This window comes from Paramormyrops kingsleyae, chromosome 12 (genome assembly GCF_048594095.1).
Source record: "Paramormyrops kingsleyae isolate MSU_618 chromosome 12, PKINGS_0.4, whole genome shotgun sequence".
NCBI classification, from domain to species: domain Eukaryota; kingdom Metazoa; phylum Chordata; class Actinopteri; order Osteoglossiformes; family Mormyridae; genus Paramormyrops; species Paramormyrops kingsleyae.
Window position 1 is genome coordinate 25,726,012 of NC_132808.1, and position 20,652 is coordinate 25,746,663.

The 20,652-nt window shown below is 44.3% G+C and overlaps 1 protein-coding gene across 3 annotated transcripts in view; it reads right to left on the minus strand.

The window, feature by feature from the left end:
• The window catches only part of LOC111859271 (catenin alpha-2-like), a 141,232-nt gene that overhangs the window by 14,539 nt on the left and 106,041 nt on the right, over positions 1–20,652 (minus strand). For 2 of the 3 annotated variants that reach the window (XM_072697783.1, XM_023841798.2), the window contains 5 exons: positions 16,968–17,120; positions 4,897–4,959; positions 2,079–2,171; positions 794–950; positions 355–555 (listed from right to left, as the gene is read on the minus strand). In XM_072697783.1, the coding sequence (XP_072553884.1) occupies positions 355–555; positions 794–950; positions 2,079–2,171; positions 4,897–4,959; positions 16,968–17,120 (667 nt within the window). The remainder of the gene's footprint in view (positions 1–354; positions 556–793; positions 951–2,078; positions 2,172–4,896; positions 4,960–16,967; positions 17,121–20,652) is intronic. The other variant, XM_072697784.1, reaches the window with a different exon arrangement.

The window sequence follows — 20,652 nt, forward strand, 5'->3', positions numbered from 1 at the left end:
CAGATCATTTAAAGGGACGCCCAGTGCCGTGTGTTTACTGGTCTCTGAGAGGATCCTGGTTGGTAATAGAGGTTATCAGCAGATCATTTAAAGGGACGCCCAGTGCCGTGTGTTTACTGTTCTCTGAGAGGATCCTGGTTGGTAATAGAGGTTATCAGCAGATCATTTAAAGGGACGCCCAGTGCCGTGTGTTTACTGGCCTCAGAGAGGATCCTGATTGGTAATAGAGGTTATCAGGAGATCATTTAAAAGGACGCCCAGTGCCATGTGTTTACTGGTCTCTGAGAGGATCCTGGCTGGTAATAGAGGTTATCAGCAGATCATTTAAAGGGATGCCCAGTGCCGTGTGCTTACCGGTCTCTGAGAGGATCTTGAGGGAGTCCAGAACACGCTCCGTGTAAATGCCTGATTCATAGTTCTCCATCTCGGCATTGATTATATGCACAACGCGGGCAGCCCGGCCTCGGATAGCGCCTGCAGTCCGATCCAATGTGTCCACGTCGCCCTCCTGTAGCGCAATGACGCATTTATTCACGTCCTCCAGGATGTGGTTCTCTGAAGGAAAAGGGGGGGGATCAGACTGTGTCTTCATGATTGTCGTCATCATCATCATCATCATCATCATCACCATCACCATCCTCAATGAACAAAAATTTCCATGCTTTCAGCATACCAAAAGCCCAAGTACGTCCACAGCAGCTCAGAGTGTAGGACAGATGATGAAATGAATTCCTTAAGTTTGTGGTGCATGAACCTTCACATACTGCTGAAGCACATACTCAGCAGAAGCTACCTGAGACAGACAGGAAGTCATCAACGGAGGTGATGTCATCCACAGCTTCAGTCAACACCCGGACCTGCTTCTCCCACTGATCTTTGAAGACATCCATATTATCCTGGGCGACTTTGCTCTGAGGCCGAGCGGCCAGTGTAAGAGCAGCATTGATCACCTAGGAAACAGAGGTAGGAAAATAAATATCATCCAGATACACTGGTTTACCTATAAGAAGGTCAACTTTGCCTAGAAGAAGGTCAATTTTGCCTATAAGAAGGTCAGCTGCACCTTTAACCTGCACCTGCCTAACAAATTATGGCATTTTATTATTTTTCTTTATCATAATTTATCCTCTTGCAAAAACTGGACCCAACTCTATGGTTATTTCCTTAATATTGTGGTGGTCAGTTCATCAAAATGGCTGTTAAACAGAGGAACATCTAACAGAAAACTGCCAGAACTGCAGAACAAGCATTTCGAAAGAAAACAGAAGACTAAACCATACAACAAACAGAATATTTTCAGCTATAATTCAAAGAGTGGATGGTGAGGCTTAGTGACTCCGAAACAAAAACCTAAATTGTGCCTGAAGAGGCCTGAATGTCCTGTCCGTAAACCTCTGTCTGTCCCTTCATCCATAAACCTCTGTCTGTCCCATCATCCATAAACCTCTGTGTGTCCCATCATCCATAAACCTCTGTGTGTCCCATCACCCATAAACCTCTGTGTGTCCCTTCACCCATAAACCTCTGTCTGTCCCATCACCCATAAACCTCTGTCTGTCCCATCATCCATAAACCTCTGTCTGTCCCATCATCCATAAACCTCTGTGTGTCCCATCACCCATAAACCTCTGTGTGTCCCATCACCCATAAACCTCTGTGTGTCCCATCACCCATAAACCTCTGTCTGTCCCATCATCCATAAACCTCTGTGTGTCCCATCATCCATAAACCTCTGTCTGTCCCATCATCCATAAACCTCTGTCTGTCCCATCATCCATAAACCTCTGTGTGTCCCATCATCCATAAACCTCTGTGTGTCCCATCATCCATAAACCTCTGTCTGTCCCATCATCCATAAACCTCTGTCTGTCCCATCATCCATAAACCTCTGTCTGTCCCATCACCCATAAACCTCTGTGTGTCCCATCACCCATAAACCTCTGTGTGTCCCATTACCCCCATCTGCCCCCTCCCCCCCCAGGAATGTCACTATGCTCTTCCAATCATGCCTGACTTTAAGTCACATGCTCTCAGCGTGAGGTGAGTCAGCCCTGCTGGCCGCGGCTGGTTGCCCCTACCTGTGGACACAGGCTGTCGATCTGCGTGGCGGCCATGCGCACCAGCTTCACACCTTCCTCGTTGTTGGAGATGGAGCAGGCCAGGTTTGCCACCTGCGTGAAAGGCCATGGAGCAGCTGGCTCACTCGGACATCGGACACACTCAGAGTCCAGCGCATGTGAAATGGGACATTTTACACACAGACCACAGTGCTGTTTTCACACTCCCTGATGATGTCATTAAGGTCCTATGCTGCAGGCACTACGCATGATTGACGCCATGAGTGTCAGTGGAGGAAATCTCCATGCTGCACGAATCGCTTCCACTTCACGGCACCTTGCTTTGAGCCACATATATCAATATGCTGATCCTCACATGCAACACGTAGCATGTGGTCCATAAGAGATCAGTGAAGTTAAACAGATAAGGCAGATAATGATGAATCTTCCCTTCTGCACGGGCACACAGATATGCAGACATCCAGGATATTATTAATGACCATAAACAGAAAGTTAAATTTCTGCTAGCTTCTTAAGAGAAACACGACACTTTCACCTGGATGTAATGGATTATATTAATCCCCTGTTCTACATCCATATCCAATGTGTGGTTAGGGTCAGCCTGGACCCTATGCCAGGAACAAACACTACAGATGGGATGCTAGTCCATTGGTGTGGCTCACGCCCCAAGGACAACTGCAGCAAGAACCCAGAACAGCTGACAGAAAGCAGCAGAGCACGGGATAATATGCAGACTCCACAGGGGAGAACATGCAGATTCCACACGGGAGAACGTATGAGCTCCACTCAGGAGAACATGCAAACTCCACAGGGGAGAACATACAGACTCCACAGGGGATAACATAGACTCCACAGGGGATAATATGCAGACTCCACAGGGGATAACATAGACTCCACAGGGGATAATATGCAGACTCCACAGGGGAGAACATGCAGATTCCACAAGGGAAAACATACAGACTCTACACAGGAGATCATGCAGACTCTACACAGGAGATCAAACAGACTCTACAGGGGAGAACATGCAGACTCTACACAGGAGATCATGCAGACTCCACATGGGAAAACATGCAGACTCTACACAGGATATCATGCAGACTCTACAGGGGAAAACATGCAGACTCTACACAGGAGATCATGCAGACTCCACATGGGAAAACATGCAGACTCTACACAGGAGATCATGCAGACTCCACATGGGAAAACATGCAGACTCTACACAGGAGATCATGCAGACTCTACAGGGGAAAACATGCAGACTCTACACAGGAGATCATGCAGACTCCACATGGGAAAACATGCAGACTCTACACAGGAGATCATGCAGACTCCACATGGGAAAACATGCAGACTCTACACAGGAGATCATGCAGACTCCACATGGGAAAACATGCAGACTCTACACAGGAGATCATGCAGACTCCTCATGGAAGAACATACAAACAGTCAGCTTGGCAGCACCTGAACCGAGCCGTGGAGGTGAGCTACCTAGCCCTGCCAAGCCACTGTACTGCCCATGGAGCGATCAAAATTAATAACAAAACGTACACAGTCCTTGGAGTCTTTGCTATAATGTCATTTACATAAAGTTATTTCATTAATAGCTAAAACCTACACAGGACTACACAGTCAATTATGCAGATCACCATGGAGAAAAAATTAGCTTGATTTAAAAACATGTAAATCAAAATTAGAATAAGAGTCAGAAAACTTTATTAATCCAGGAGGAAATTACTTAAATTAATGCTTAGTGCTAGACTACAATTCATCAAGAATGATGATGGTGTCCTGGGAAATGGACTGGACTTCTTGTACGTCCAATATCTGTAGCGTTTCATTAGCTTTGGCCTTTGAGTGGCGGTGATGATGTCTCATCAAGAAAGATGAATGATTATTGATTGTCTTAGTTTTATGGTAGTCTAGCAAGAAGAACCGTAACCAAGGGATTTTAAAGGGGTTATTTGGTACCAGTTATGTGCAAATCATATTCATTTGCATGGATTAAATGAATCTGCTGCCAAAAGAGGCTGGCTTTTTAGTTAACGATACACTGCTAATGCAGGACATTTTAGATAAGACACTGTTAGGGTGATTCTAGCCTTGCAGTGTATGTGTCTGTGCCAAGCTGCCTTCATAAACATAAATTGACTCTCCTTTACACACCAGAATCAGAATGAGGATGAAGATACAGAATGATGATGATGAGGATGGTGGTGGAGTGTCTTAACAAGCTCGCTGTGTGATTAAAAACACCTGCTGAAGGTAAACGGCGACAGCTGAACACCCCGGGATAATTATATAAAGTGGTCAAAGCGTGAATCCGAGGGGCTCCTAGCAGAAGATGAAATGCAGACGTACTGCAGTAACTCAGAGCCACAGGAGACTAAGGCCTCGGTTTGTTTAGCTGATGTTAGCAGCCGTTTATAACGCAGACATGTTAAGCGACGGAGAAACCAGGAAAGCCTTAGCAGTTTACTGCATCCTGCCCACCCTGTGCTTCTTCACATCGCTTACGAAGGCAGCATCACTTTGGCACGTACTCCTTTACTCATTTACATCCTACAACGGAGGCGAATGACACAGCCCACATTTTCCATGACTGCTTATTCCAGTTCAGCGCAGGGTGACACTATGCCTGGACCCCTCCCAGAATGAACTGGGCACAGCAAACAGAACAAAGGATGCCAGTTCGTCACAGACCTCAGAGCTGAACCCGAAACCCCAGAAGTGTGACGCCACTGAGCCACACCAGCCGGCAACGCTGGAAATTTCCACACAGCAGCAAAGGGTGACGTTTGTCATTAGCCGAGTGTCTTACAGGCAGGTAGTGTGAAAGCTTCAGGTCCCCGTGACTGAGAGGTTGCACAGAGCTCCTCAGGTCCTAGCGTTAAAAAAGGAAACCATCATGCACTGATTAAAAAAGCAATTAAACCACAATTAATTAAACAAACTACAGTCGACATCTAAAACATGCGTGAACTTTTGTGATGATGTTGCGAGAGACCTGTACGGTGTGTCATCAGTGCAGCACAACACGCAGGTACACTACCAAGGATTCAGCAGGCTGCCGCTGTAAACTCAAGGGGAAGAGTTCAAACTATACAAAGCAATTAGCTGCAACCCACACAATGTTCACAACGAGATTAATGCGAACACCCTCGTGCTGCTGTGAAGGCTGAAAATCTCAGCAAGTTGCTGTGATAATGAAAAGGTTTAAGACGACCGTCCCCCATCGGCCACGTGAGCAGGAGGAAAAGTCAATGGGAACAATGTGAGAGGGCAGTATGGCAGTTTCCTTAAGATGCCCATTATTTTATTGTATTTAATAAGAATAATTGCATGATGTACTCTAACAGGTACAGTGATTTACAGATAAACAGAACTCAATGCAGGTCATAGAGTCAGCGTCAGAACAGCAGGTCTATGAGAATCACCGTTTGTTTCTTACTGTTAAATTCAGTTCACTCTTCTACTGACATGGTTAGAGAAAGTTAAAAATAAATATAAAACACATAGATATAAACATTATCTGAGGAAACAAGTTTACTAAAATGTTTGTATTATAGTAGGATGGTGTAAGAAAGATTGAACAAACTCAAAAACTGCCACTGATTCATTTCATGCAGCTGAGTGGGAATGTTGGAATCAGGAACACAGCCATGAGCTGTCCAGGGTTCCTGTGCTTTGCACTTTGCTGTGCTGAAATGTTAAGGATAAAGTCACGCGTAGCATTTGACTACAGGCAAAGCACAAATGACACTGTCTGTTTCCCAGCACTGACAGGTGAAGGCACTATGGCCACAGGCTTGGAAGCTTTAAACCAGCGTAATTGAGCAGAAGCAGCTCAATGGTCTGATCAACAATGACAACAGAAACCTTCAGCTGGGCTGCAATGAAGGAAGTGAACCGAACAGGCTGCCAACTGTCTGAAACAGGAAAAAGAGTCTATAATGAGGTCTCTGTGAGTCATGGCAGGGAGCCGGAAGGGCCTGGTCTGATCAAGGACCCACGACTCAGCAATGGCCAGTAGGGGGCAGCCTAACATCGCTCCTCATATCCCTGTGTGTGTGACATCACTACAAGGTACCCCAAGCTTCACGTCACTGACATGGTGGCTCTGTTTAATGTTAACTTCATTTCACTAATGAGGCTCAGACTTTTTCTGCTTTTATATATCATGTCTTACCAGCAAACAGCCAATCCCAGTTTGAATGTAGAACCATCCATCTTCTCTGAGTATTTAAAGGCATGAAGAGCTCACACACTCTGTCCTTATCGCCTGATTTCCACTTCTGCTGCTGAGTGCTCCCAAGCAGGCTCTCATTTTCCTGTATTTTAACAGCCTCTTCTGTCCCGATTCGTTGAAAACAGTCCAATTAGTTAAATGAGGTACATGAATAATCCAACTGCCTTGCCAATAGCTCACAGAGAATAAAAATAGAGAATATTATGATTTATAATCATTACAGCTGAAGAGGTTTTTCATGTAAACTTACTTTTAAGCATGTGATCACAAAAATACTCAATCATAGTTTTTATTCACAACACAGTTAAGTATTATTATGTACAAGCAGTCCCTGGGTTAAGAAGGTCTGACTTACAGACAGCTTGTACTTACAAACGCACTTACATCAAGCCTGTTATATTAAACATTTGGGGTAAACACAATGGTTCACAATAATGAACATACACACTCCTTTGTGATGCTCATGAAAACACTGCATGACTTCAGCTGTGTGTCGACTTGAGGTGCAGTACAGGAATGTATGTAAGTCCTTCTGTTATTATTGTATAATTATCAGTATCATTATCATGTGCTTCATTATGATGGTTCCAACTTACCTACAAATTCAACTTAAAGACTTAAGTTTTTGAATAAAAAAAATTACCGTAAAGGAATTTAAGTCCCGCAACACAGAAGCTGCAATGACAGAGGCGTAAAACAAGGGCAACATAAAGAGCCAAAGAAAGAGAACAGTAAAAAATCCTTATCCTGGAATTGATTTCATTAACAGATTAACTTAGAGCGAGAGGAAGGTGTGCCCTTATACAGGACAGGACAGGAAACTAGAGACAGCCGTGAAACTTATGGGTAGGAATGAAGTTTACAAGACGTTACTGTCCAGCCCTGTCCAGATATTACTGCTTTCTCCTTCCATACACTCTCATTTTCTGTACTCTAGCAGCTGTTTGTGGATCCTTTTCTATGGATAAAGAATCAAATTATACACCCTAAGCACACATAGAGGGGAAACACACGCTAAGGACATGCAATTTACAAATAAGCAAGTATTTCTAAGCTAAATGAATCCATGTAAACTGCACACACACAGAGCCAGACCCCCGGGATGCGAGGCAGCACTGCCATACATTCAGCATCACACTGCAGACCCCCGGGATGCGAGGTCCCACTGCCACACATTTAGCATCACATTGCAGACCCCCGGGATTCGAGGTCCCACTGCCACACATTCAGCATCACACTGCAGACCCCCGGGATGCGAGGTCTCACTGCCACACATTCAGCATCACACTGCAGACCCCCGGGATGCGAAGTCCCACTGCCACACATTCAGCATCACACTGCAGACCCCCGGGATGCGAGGTCCCACTGCCACACATTCAGCATCACACTGCAGACCCCCGGGATGCGAGGTCCCACTGCCACACATTCAGCATCACACTGCAGACCCCCGGGATGCGAGGCCTCACTGCCACACATACAGCATCACACTGCAGACCCCCGGGATGCGAGGTCCCACTGCCACACATACAGCATCACACTGCAGACCCCCAGGATGCGAGGTCCCACTGCCACACATTCAGCATCACACTGCAGAACCCCGGGATGCGAGGTCCCACTGCCACACATACAGCATCACACTGAGACCCCCGGGATGCGAGGTCCCACTGCCACCCATCCAGCATCACATTGCAGACCCCCAGGATGTGAGGTCCCACTGCCACACATACAGCATCACACTGCAGACCCCCAGGATGCGAGGTCCCACTGCCACACATACAGCATCACACTGCAGACCCCCGGGATGCGAGGCCCCACTGCCACACATACAGCATCACATTGCAGACCCCCGGGATGCGAGGTCCCACTGCCACACATTCAGCATCACACTGCAGACCCCCGGGATGCGAGGCCCCACTGCCACATATACAGCATCACACTGCAGACCCCCGGGATGCGAGGTCCCACTGCCACACATTCAGCATCACACTGCAGACCCCCGGGATGCGAGGCCCCACTGCCACATATACAGCATCACACTGCAGACCCCCGGGATGCGAGGTCCCACTGCCACACATTCAGCATCACACTGCAGACCCCCGGGATGCGAGGTCCCACTGCCACACATTCAGCATCACATTGCAGACCCCCGGGATGCGAGGTCCCACTGCCACACATTCAGCATCAAACTGCAGACCCCCAGGATGCGAGGTCCCACTGCCACACATACAGCATCACACTGCAGACCCCCAGGATCCGAGGTCCCACTGCCACACATTCAGCATCACATTGCAGACCCCCGGGATGCGAGGCCCCACTGCCACACATTCAGCATCACATTGCAGAACCCCAGGATGCGAGGTCCCACTGCCACACATTTAGCATCACACTGCAGACCCCCAGGATGCGAGGTCCCACTGCCACACATTCAGCATCACACTGCAGAACCCCGGGATGCGAGGTCCCACTGCCACACATACAGCATCACACTGAGACCCCCGGGATGCGAGGTCCCACTGCCACCCATCCAGCATCACATTGCAGACCCCCAGGATGTGAGGTCCCACTGCCACACATACAGCATCACACTGCAGACCCCCAGGATGCGAGGTCCCACTGCCACACATACAGCATCACACTGCAGACCCCCGGGATGCGAGGTCCCACTGCCACACATTCAGCATCACACTGCAGACCCCCAGGATGCGAGGTCCCACTGCCACACATACAGCATCACACTGCAGACCCCCGGGATGCGAGGTCCCACTGCCACACATTCAGCATCACATTGCAGACCCCCGGGATGCGAGGTCCCACTGCCACACATTCAGCATCACATTGCAGAACCCCAGGATGCGAGGTCCCACTGCCACACATTTAGCATCACACTGCAGACCCCCAGGATGCGAGGTCCCACTGCCACACATTCAGCATCACACTGCAGAACCCCGGGATGCGAGGTCCCACTGCCACACATACAGCATCACACTGAGACCCCCGGGATGCGAGGTCCCACTGCCACCCATCCAGCATCACATTGCAGACCCCCAGGATGTGAGGTCCCACTGCCACACATTCAGCATCACACTGCAGACCCCCGGGATGCGAGGTCCCACTGCCACACATTCAGCATCACATTGCAGAACCCCAGGATGCGAGGTCCCACTGCCACACATTCAGCATCACATTGCAGAACCCCAGGATGCGAGGCCCCACTGCCACACATTCAGCATCACATTGCAGAACCCCAGGATGCGAGGTCCCACTGCCACACATTCAGCATCACATTGCAGAACCCCAGGATGCAAGGCCCCTCTGCCACATATTCAGCATCACACTGCAGAACCCCAGGATGCAAGGTCCCACTGCCACACATACAGCATCACACTGCAGAACCCCAGGCTGCAAGGCTCCACTGCCACACATTCAGCATCACACTGAGACCCCCGGGATGCGAGGTCCCACTGCCACCCATCCAGCATCACATTGCAGACCCCCAGGATGTGAGGTCCCACTGCCACACATTCAGCATCACACTGCAGACCCCCGGGATGCGAGGTCCCACTGCCACACATTCAGCATCACATTGCAGAACCCCAGGATGCGAGGTCCCACTGCCACACATTCAGCATCACACTGCAGACCCCCGGGATGCGAGGTCCCACTGCCACACATTCAGCATCACATTGCAGAACCCCAGGATGCGAGGTCCCACTGCCACACATTCAGCATCACATTGCAGAACCCCAGGATGCGAGGCCCCACTGCCACACATTCAGCATCACATTGCAGAACCCCAGGATGCGAGGTCCCACTGCCACACATTCAGCATCACATTGCAGAACCCCAGGATGCAAGGCCCCTCTGCCACATATTCAGCATCACACTGCAGAACCCCAGGATGCAAGGTCCCACTGCCACACATACAGCATCACACTGCAGAACCCCAGGCTGCAAGGCTCCACTGCCACACATTCAGCATCACACTGCAGACCCCCAGAATGCAAGGTCCCACTGCCACACATTCAGCATCACTCTGCAGACCCCCGGGATGCGAGGTCCCACTGCCACACATACAGCATCACACTGCAGACCCCCAGAATGCGAGGTCCCACTGCCACACATTTAGCAAAAGAGATTAAGGAATTACTGACATCATCTTCATGTGGACCAGCATCCCTGCAGTCTGCACATGATGTTCAAATACAGATGACATCAGGAGATATTTTTTCTGTATAATTCCGGACAGCTGTCATACATAGGTACTATAATTATAATACTATTATAGGTATTATTAGCTATTGGCCCTGACAGTGAACTGCATCTTCAAACTCTGAGAGAGACAGCGTGCTGCTCGACATCCAGGCCCACAGAACCACCAAGAAACCTCAAAGTGCAGATCGGTCACTTGTGGAATAAAAAGAAAATTACTGCGATACACCATGTAAATCTGAGAATCACACAACACAGCAGGATACTGTATCTTCAGATCCTTATTAGACATAAGAGCAGAGGTGCCGGCGGATGTATGATCATGCACTAAGGTCCTCTCATTTAAGCCAAACTTCCCAGCATTCCTTGGATGACCTGGCAGTAGACATCACTGACTTAATCTATCAATACTTCGCTGTCTACATTTCAGAATATCCGTAAGTCCTAAGAATGTGAGAACAAGAATATCAGGAAGGGTGACTGTTAAGCAGCAGGCTCTGACAAGATCACCTACATATGAAGCCTTTCTGAGCTGTCCAATACCCACAACGCACACTGCAGATTTCAAAACTCTCAATTGCTGCAGAAAAAAGCACCATGATAAGATGGCAGCATCACTTCCTTTGCCGAGGGGGAGAAAGACAGCACATTGATGGAGGGAGGAAGGCGGACGGAGGGTGGTGGTGAGATCATCAGCCTTAATGGAGGCCAGTGCCAGGTTAGACAGACAGGCACAGATACAGGGAACAACAGATACAGGGAACAGCAGATACAGGGAACAGCAGATACAGGGAACAGCAGATACAGGGAACAACAGATACAGGGAACAGCAGATACAGGGAACAGCAGATACAGGGAACAACAGATACAGGGAACAACAGATACAGGGAACAACAGATACAGGGAACAACAGATACAGGGAACAACAGATACAGGGAACAGAAGACCCTAGGCAGACAGCTGACTTCAGCCTACTGAAAGTGAACCTGTACCTGATACCCGAAGCACATCTCAGCTATACCATGAAATGTCATCTGTCACTGTAGAACTGCAGCTCTCAATCGCCCAGTGTCACGCAGGGGCGCCCTGATCATCCACTTCAAGCATTACTGAGCTTATGATGCTCAAAATTAAAATATCGGCAATTATTTAAAGCAAAAATCTATTTCAATAACCATGAAGCTCAGTAGCAAGCTTGTTCATCTTAAGACAAATCGTCACAAAGAAATAATCTGAATCTTCCAGCTGCTGGAATAAGTTATACTTACAGTAACATACAGAAAAATAATGCTGAGAATAGTCACTGCTGAATTATGCATTCACATGAAGTTTGGCAATTGAGCAACGCATAATAGATATTGGCAGGAACACACATACTGATAATCCTACTATATTATATTATACTTTATTATATTATATTATACAGCGGAACCTTGGAACTCAAATGCCTCTTAACTTGACCAATTCGGACATCAAATGGGACTGTTGACCTTTTTTCGACTAGGGAACTCGACCATTCCTGGTAAAACTTGTATCGGTGAAGACACATTTGACTATAACAATTCAAACCTCGAATTAGAAAAATCTAACTGCAACTCGACTGAAAATTCGGAATATGACACAACAAAACAGACCTGCAAAATTGATCGGATCGAGACGTGTCTCTGATGGGCTGAAAAGGACACAAATGGACCTACTTGGATGCTGGTGCCTATGAATCTCTGCTGGGATTCCACATGTGTGGAGTTTGCATGTTCTCCCTGGTTCATTGTGGGGTTTCTTCCACGTACTCTGGTTTCCCCCCTACAGTCGAAAAACACACTGAGGCTAATTGGAGTTACAAAATTGCGAGTGTGTCCTGTGATGAGTTGGTGCCCCAACCTGGGTTTTTCCCTGCTTTGTGCCCATAGGCTCTGGACTCCCGTGACTCTGAATAGAACAAGCAGTTTCAGAAAATTTATCTTAAAAAGTATCACAGATACTTGTCCTACAATTGAAATATCACAGGAGTTGTACAGCTGTCACTAAACACTTCAGTAAAAAAAATATTCCAAACAAGTATCTCTTCTGCCTGGAATCTCTCGCCATTATACTATTCTAAATACACTACACTACACTCTTGCTCTAACTACACTACAATATTATACTATTCTAAATACACTACACTACACTGTTGCTCTAACTACACTACAATATTATACTATTCTAAATACACTACACTACGCTATTACTCTACCTACACTACAATATTATACTATTCTAAATACACTACACTACACTGTTGCTCTAATTACACTACAATATTATACTATTCTAAATACACTACACTATTACTCTAACTACACCACAATATTATAGTATTCTAAATACACTACAATATTATGCTACTCTAAATACACTATATTATACTATCATACTACTATAAGTACACTACATTAATATATTACTCAGACTACACTACACGGTTACAGTGTGCCACAAGGAAGTACATTATGTTATGGTTTACTTTCTCTTTCTCTTTACCAGAGCTAATATTGTACCTCCTTTCCCGGTGAACTTGTGTTCGGCACTTGCTGTCATACTTAACCCTTCTTTGACACTGAGCTAATTTTGAGCACAGTTTATATTACGTCTGCTGTGTTGCTCCTGATGTAGGTGCTGCTTCAGAAAGCCCAGACAGCCCATTCTGAATGCTTGTGATGATCTTCATAAACTATGGGGAAAACAAGTGTTTCCTGGAGCTGATGAAACATGGGCACCTCTTTGTGGTTTGTGAGAGTATGGCTGTGATGAGTATGGCTGTGATGCAGCTATCTGACATTGGGACTTGATGCATTACTTTAATTCTCAGAATGCTGCCAGATAACAGAATTCATTGAGTAGGTAGACATGATGACTGTTAAACAGAACTGACAGAGATCTCAGCGAGTGATGTAAGCATTTATAGATTCAAGACAGCAGAATTTTAAAAGATATGGACAAAACTGAAAGATGAGAATGCAGCAATCGATCTGAACGTAAATGTATAATTACCAATCCAGCATCACATAAGCAAGCAGGCTTATCTATGAACAACCAGAGCCCATGTTTTCTGTAGAAACTCCTTTCATTAATATTTTCTAATAGGGGCCAGGATTTAAAATGAAGATTTAGTAAATCCATGTCTGTCCTCAGTCAACAAAAGTATTGTTGACATAGATAGCTAAAAACTCAGATTATGTCTGCTAGGTAACAATAAATAGTAACTACCCAGAAATAAGAAGACTGTACTAACACTGGAGATCTGCAGCTGAAATGGCCTTTTTCAGAACACACATGGTTCCACAGGGTTCTAGGAAACAGGCGACATTGACTTCCCTGGCTGCAGTAAATACCTCTGAAAGCTGATGGCACATTCAGGATCATGCATTATGCCAAACATATAGGCCTGCCCTCATTTTGTGCAAAATACAGTTTACAATTAGAGAGGAAGAATCTTTCTCACATTCATAAAGCTGCTTGTTCTCTGCCGGAGGCAGACGTACTAACCCTCTATGACAGGCACCTTTCATACGTGGTCAAGGAAAGAAGCCAAAAATTAACAATCACAGGCAAAGTGTAAAATTAATTGGTTAATCACACTTTACGATTGAAATGAAAGTGTTCTTTTCTTTCTATTGTTGTTATCATCATTATTATTATTGCATATGCCTGTAATGTGTTAGTCTCTCTGTGCCATTTAAATCACTAGAAAACACCACCAGATATGAATCTGAGTGAATCTGATGAATATGACAGGAAATTGTATGTCGTTTCGTACAACCCATAAGATGTGCCTAAAACCAGGCTGTTAAAAACCTTTTAGCTGCTGATGTCTGAAGATTACGTCTATTACAATGGCTGCTTGATCTCATAATGTTCCCAGAAGTTGGGAATAACTGGATTCCAGTGGCAGGACTACTGACAATGATTAACAATTTATTATTGTTCTCTGTAGCCTTTATAGATGAAAAATACCTTTTTTTTTCTTGGAGCCCTCCAGGGATATAATGCATGCATTGTCTTAGCATAAATCAGCAAACTTGGCAGTTCTCTTAAAGTCCTATAATCTCAACAAAAAGATAAAGTGGGTATACCTTCCAAAAGCTCCCTTTATCAGAGCATATTTTCAGCAACTTGAGAAATGCATTTGACTGTTGCACAGTAATTATTAGTTATAAACCCTTCTCCCATGAAAAGAGCCGGTGAGTATGAATTATCTGCACATCCATTGGCATAATGTGCCTTATATCAGAAATGGATTCCCAAAAGGAAATGCTGTATTGTACATAAATATGCCTAATATCTATAAGCAAAATAATATTAATAGCGCACATGTAACATGGCAGGAGGTATTAATGCTGAAATACTTTTAATTACTCCTTTTAATTTGCAGAAAAACTGAACAGACTCCCTGCTGCCAGGATGTTGTGTGGTGATGCCCTGGCTGTATGAAGAAATAAGAAAACACCTTTTCTGCGGATTCAAGTTACAATGATCATGATCATGATTAATTCTGCCATTGCTCATTTTACAGTTTTTCACCATTATTGGTCTAGAACTTTGACACGAGAATTTTGACTTCTGGTTTTTTAGCATTAAAAGTGAAGGTAAAAAAAGTCTACAAAGAGTGTTTTTTCAGCAGTACACCTTCAAATGTTTTGTATGAAAAAAGCAGTTTTACAATTTCCTCTCCACAACAGGTAAAGAGCGCATTGTGCTTTGTTCCGTTTTGCTTCCATATTCACTCTTTGGCATTTATATCAAATACTTGTTTATTACTTATGCACACTTTTTCATTGCTCTATATGTGACAGCTTGGTGACAGTGATCACATCCCGTCCCTGAGCTCTGACGTCATGGCCGTGAGTTCCTGGCCCCCACCTCTCTCGTCACACGCAGTACGGTGGCCTCACGACTGTGACTGCTTGGTGACAGTGATCACAACCCCGTCCCTGAGCTCCTGAGATTCAGCTCCGCTAATCTCTCCTCATAAGACATTCCTCTAAGACCAGGAATCATTCTTATAGCCCTACATTGAACCTTTTCCAAGGCAGCAATGTCCTTTTTAAAGTAAGGTGACCAAACCTACACACAATATTCTAGGTGGGGCCTTACCAAGGAATTGTATAATCATAGCATCACCTCCCTTGACTTAAACTCCACACACCTAGAGATGTAACCCAACATCCTATAGGCCTTTTTAATTGCTTCCCCAAACTGGCGAGAGTGGGACATGGAAGCATCAACATACACACCAAGGTCTTTCTCATAATCAGCTACCTTTATTTCAGTGGAACCCATAAAATAACTGTACTTTATATTTCTGCTCCCTGCATGGATTACCTCATATTTGTTAAATTTAATCTGCCAGGTATCAGCCCAGTCACTAATTAAATCAAGAACCTGCTGTAGCCTCTGTGCCAATAGTTCAATATCTGCTACATCACCCACCTTAGTGTCATCTGCAAATTTAACCAGTTTACTGTATATATTGGTGTCAAAATCATTAACCCTCTGGAGTCTAGGGATAGGGGACACACTTTCACTGACTGGGGCATGGTCACACATTTCATTCAATATCATAAACTTAACTAAATTCATGGCAAATAAATTATTTCTTATATATTTGGTTTGGCAACAAACTCATCTTAATGTTAGTGCACTTTGTAAATATGTCAGATTTATGTGAAGTTTGTAATTTGACATCAAAGTATAGACATTGCAAAAGGCAGTTTGGAACACTTGCTGAAACTTCATAAAAGTACAGAGTAAGCAATGGTGGAAGTTTGTTTTGATCCCAGATATCTGATCAGCAAAGTCTTGGCTACATGAAGATGACTAAATGGTGTAGTTGCAACAATCAGTTGGATAAATAAATAAGAAAAAGCTAACTTCATGTCGCTATTTCTGGCTCCTTTCATTGAATACGTAGCAACTTTCATGATGAGCCATTGACACCTGGCCACGCCCCTACCCCCCTTTTATGGCGCTGATGGGGATGTATCTGGATCGCGTTTCACCGTTGCGCTGTTCGTCAAATTACCATGTGAATGCGATTTGAATATGCGCTAATGCAGCTATTTAGAATGTGATGAGCGATTTTCGGGTGAGAGCGGTACTACACGCCCCCGATGCAGGTAAGTAAGTGACATGGTTTACTTTTTTGCCGATTTAGCCTAATTTTAAAAACTTTAATGTAAATTATGTTGCATAAGTCACTGAAATCTTTCTCATGTAAAATATTCATGATCATGTAACTGGTTCCAGCCAAAGGGATCTTTGTTTTCTTCAAGTATAACATGCAAAATTCACCCATATAAAACACAAGACTCTTTTGTTTGTATCTCATTACACAGTCATTCTAAGGAGGGAGTGAAGGCTGCGGTCAGATGGGACAGATGAAGATGGCATACCTCCACCAGCTTATTGGCATGCTCCCGGAAGACCTGCGCATACTCCTTCACCTCCTTCTCATTACCGCTCTTCGCTGCCTCGATTAGGACCAGCAGGGGCACGTTCGTCTCTAGGAAGGAATCTGAGATGTGGTCCATCACGGCTTTGCGCAGCTGGAGAAGGGAGAGCAGCCGTGAGTTTCTGGTCCATGGGGCGGCATAGCGGACAGATACCACTACAACCACCATTTATCCAGGGAATGTTGCTGCTCTTAAGAAAACATGAAATCTGTTTCAGCAAAATCCTACTGTACTGTTCACTAACCTGCAATGGTATCTGAATATAGTCCATTACAAAGACCAGTTGGGATTGTTTTGTACATTTTTACATTTCCATTATGGAACCCAGTGAATCTAGAGTGACTCTATTGGCCATATTTTAGCTATTTTAGGGCATGACCAACCCACGTTTGCTAGTTTAACAGAGGAAAAATTGTCACTGCGTGAGGCACATGGCTTCAAAGAGTTGTAGTCAGTCCTGCTACAATGCGACCAGTATGTTCCTGAAAAACCTTGCAGTCACTAAAATCGCATACTAAAATACACACATCCAATGGAAAAAATACAGTTAGGGGCATGCAGTCTCCAAAACTTAGTAACTTACACTAATCAAAATGAATTACATAATAAATAGTGATACAGACATATTTCACAGCTGCAGGTAACAGTAATAAGCCACAACATGTAATACTTTGAATGATTCTTAAGTTAAACATTTACGAACTTCCGCAAAACAAGTAGTTCCCACAGGCCAACTGTTGAATGTTGCTAAGCAACACAAGCATTCCAATGCAACGTAGCTCACTCGCTCCCAACCGGGGGTGCGTTTCCCAAACTACGTTAGCAACTTGCGTGGGTCGAACTATGTAAGTATGACGCAGGTGTTTCCCGAAACCATAGTTGCTAACTATGTTAGCAACTTGCGTGGTTCGAAATATGTATGTATGACACAAGTGTTTCCCGAAACCATAGTTCGAACTACGGTAGTCCCAACTAACTAACGTGGTTCAAACTACTGTGGTACGACGGTTTTGGGAAACAGTCGTACTTCGGATGTTGGTTAGTTTGAACTACCGTAGTACGATGCATTGTTAAATGCTAACTTCCGTCGTTGTTTGGGAAACGCACCCCAGTATGCGAGAGCAGAGCAGGATAGAGCGAGAGATGAAGTGACGCTCCAGTTTATTGCCTCAAGATAGCAATGTGTCGGCAATGCACCCGACTCCACCGTATTTTAAGGCTGACACACCCCCAGGCCCTCTGGTGGGTACAATTGCTTTTTAAACAACGCGGGCACTGGATGGCAAAATGACCACTGTGCCAGGCTCATGCTAGGAAAGACGCTTGTGTAACGCCTGGTGCCGCTTTGCTGTAAGTTTGAATATTATTTTCATTGACATCAATATTTCACTCTGCGATGGTTGTTTCTCCTGATTACAGAAATTATTTTAAAGTCACAATTAGAAAGAAACAGTTAAAAGTGGTAAAGATTTTTCTTAACTAAATGGTAAAATTAACCGAAGTTAAATTTGGATCCTGAAGCATACTAATGTGCCATGTTTGCATCACATATTGTCTGATGTCATCGATGTTCAGTTTAGCTTGTGGTTATTCTAAAATAACTATTGCAAATTTTACAAGTACCATTTAAATCTGATACATCGGACAGCAGCCATATATTACTATGCCTACGTGTGGGTTTCTCATTCATTTATTTATTTAGAAAATCCAACACAGTTAACATTTTCACAAGAGGTGATGATGCCAAACTTGGCTTCCTTTGGTTTTAGTGCTGAATCTAAGAACACAAACTAAAAACATTGTGCTTGTCAATGCATGCCAAGTATTTCACCTTTGATATATTTAACACCAATAAACTAACAGTCTCTCTCTGTGTAGCTGAACTTTGCTTTGTTTATGTCACTGTAATATTCGCAACAGAGTAATATTTCAGCTCAGTGGTATTTGAAGAAGATCTCTTCCCTCCTATATAACTCTGCAGTTGTGGTGGTATAAAGCATGGTTTGTTGGGAGAGTTTAACAGTATATCCTAGATTGTAAAACAATACGAAAAGTAATCAAGTCATTTTATGTTAATGATTAAAATGTGGTGTAAAAATGATAATAATTCCCATTTGTTATTCTGGAAATAATTCTCCAGTGCGACATAAAGCTAACCCATTTTAACCAAATTACACTTCGGTCATGAATGCATGAACAAAAATTATACTTCTAAAATTAAGAATTTTGAGAGATCAGTCTTTCAGTACTATAGTAAAGTATTCAGGAGGTAATTAACATACAGGACAAACAAAATAAATGTTTTGCAAGAAATGTGCAATGGCAATAAAGTAATTCTATTCTAATTTAGAACTTGGCTTAGACTTTCAAATATTTATACAATAGTAGTGCAATGTGATTAAGCTGAAATGATAATACTGAATATGCTTTTGTATCATTTATCTTAAGAAGGTAACAGTGATCCATATGAAAAATGCATGGAGGAAACGGCCTTTAAATGCCACAGAAACAGCAGTTTTAGAGCAGATGAAATGCATGTGTGGCATGCGGCTGCTAGTGACAGGAGACGGTGCATTTAAGGATATTGGCTTAATGTCTCCAAGTCTCTGCTTCCTGATTAATGCCATTCATCTACATTTCCAACAGCCGGACACCTATTTTTATCTCTTTCTATATTCATGTTATCTTTAAACCCACAGCGGCCTTTCTGGGTGAGGGTATCCACTCTGCCTGAGTGAATCGACATGACATTGCATCAAGGTCAATGAAGTAGGCGCTTTCATTTCTGTTCAAACGATCTGATTTGAAGTGCTTTGAATCTTCACATGTTTTTAATGCAGGGGGAATCACAGTGGAGTGAAAACATTTACAATAAGTCATGTTTAAATTACAATCTTTTAAAAAATAATTACGAGCTATTAGCAATGCAAAACAATAACAGACACCATTATTTGAGTTGTATTAAAAATGATAAAAAGGAGCAGCCATCTTGTTTTCCCAAGTTGTTAATGATGCAGCTCCACCTGACTCGAACTGTAACGCCTTAACCCTCAGTATAAGGGCCTGGGTTACAGTTTATTAGCGTTGGGTTGTGGGCCGACCAGGCAAGGAAGCAGCCGAAGCCTGACAATGGGACTGAATGCTCTGCCTCACGGGAGCTTTAGAGAATGACGAGAGCCTGTTAATAAATACAGCGGAATGCTCAAGCTGGAATCATCGTTATCTCACAATAATGATGATAGGAGGAAACCTCTAACGAGTGGCTGTGTTTGGGGAGAATAGAGTGGAATATTAGACCCCACTTGGGGCCACAGGGGCACTATTAAAATGATAAACAGGCCATGTGCTGAAGGCCTTTTTACCTACAGTAATGAAAGGACAGGGGTGTCCCACTTTGAAAGGCCATATCTGGTGACATATCTGGCACAGTGATGGATGTCCCAGTGGGACAGACAACCCTGCTTCTGCTTCCCATTCCAACCAGGTAACAAGGGGACGCTGGAACTTTGTGTACCTGCACTTGTGTCTAACCAGCATTTCCTTAATCAGAAGGGAGAGATTCTAGGGGTCTGTTAACATTTGCATTTATTTTGTTTAGCAGATGCATTTATCTAAAGTGACATAC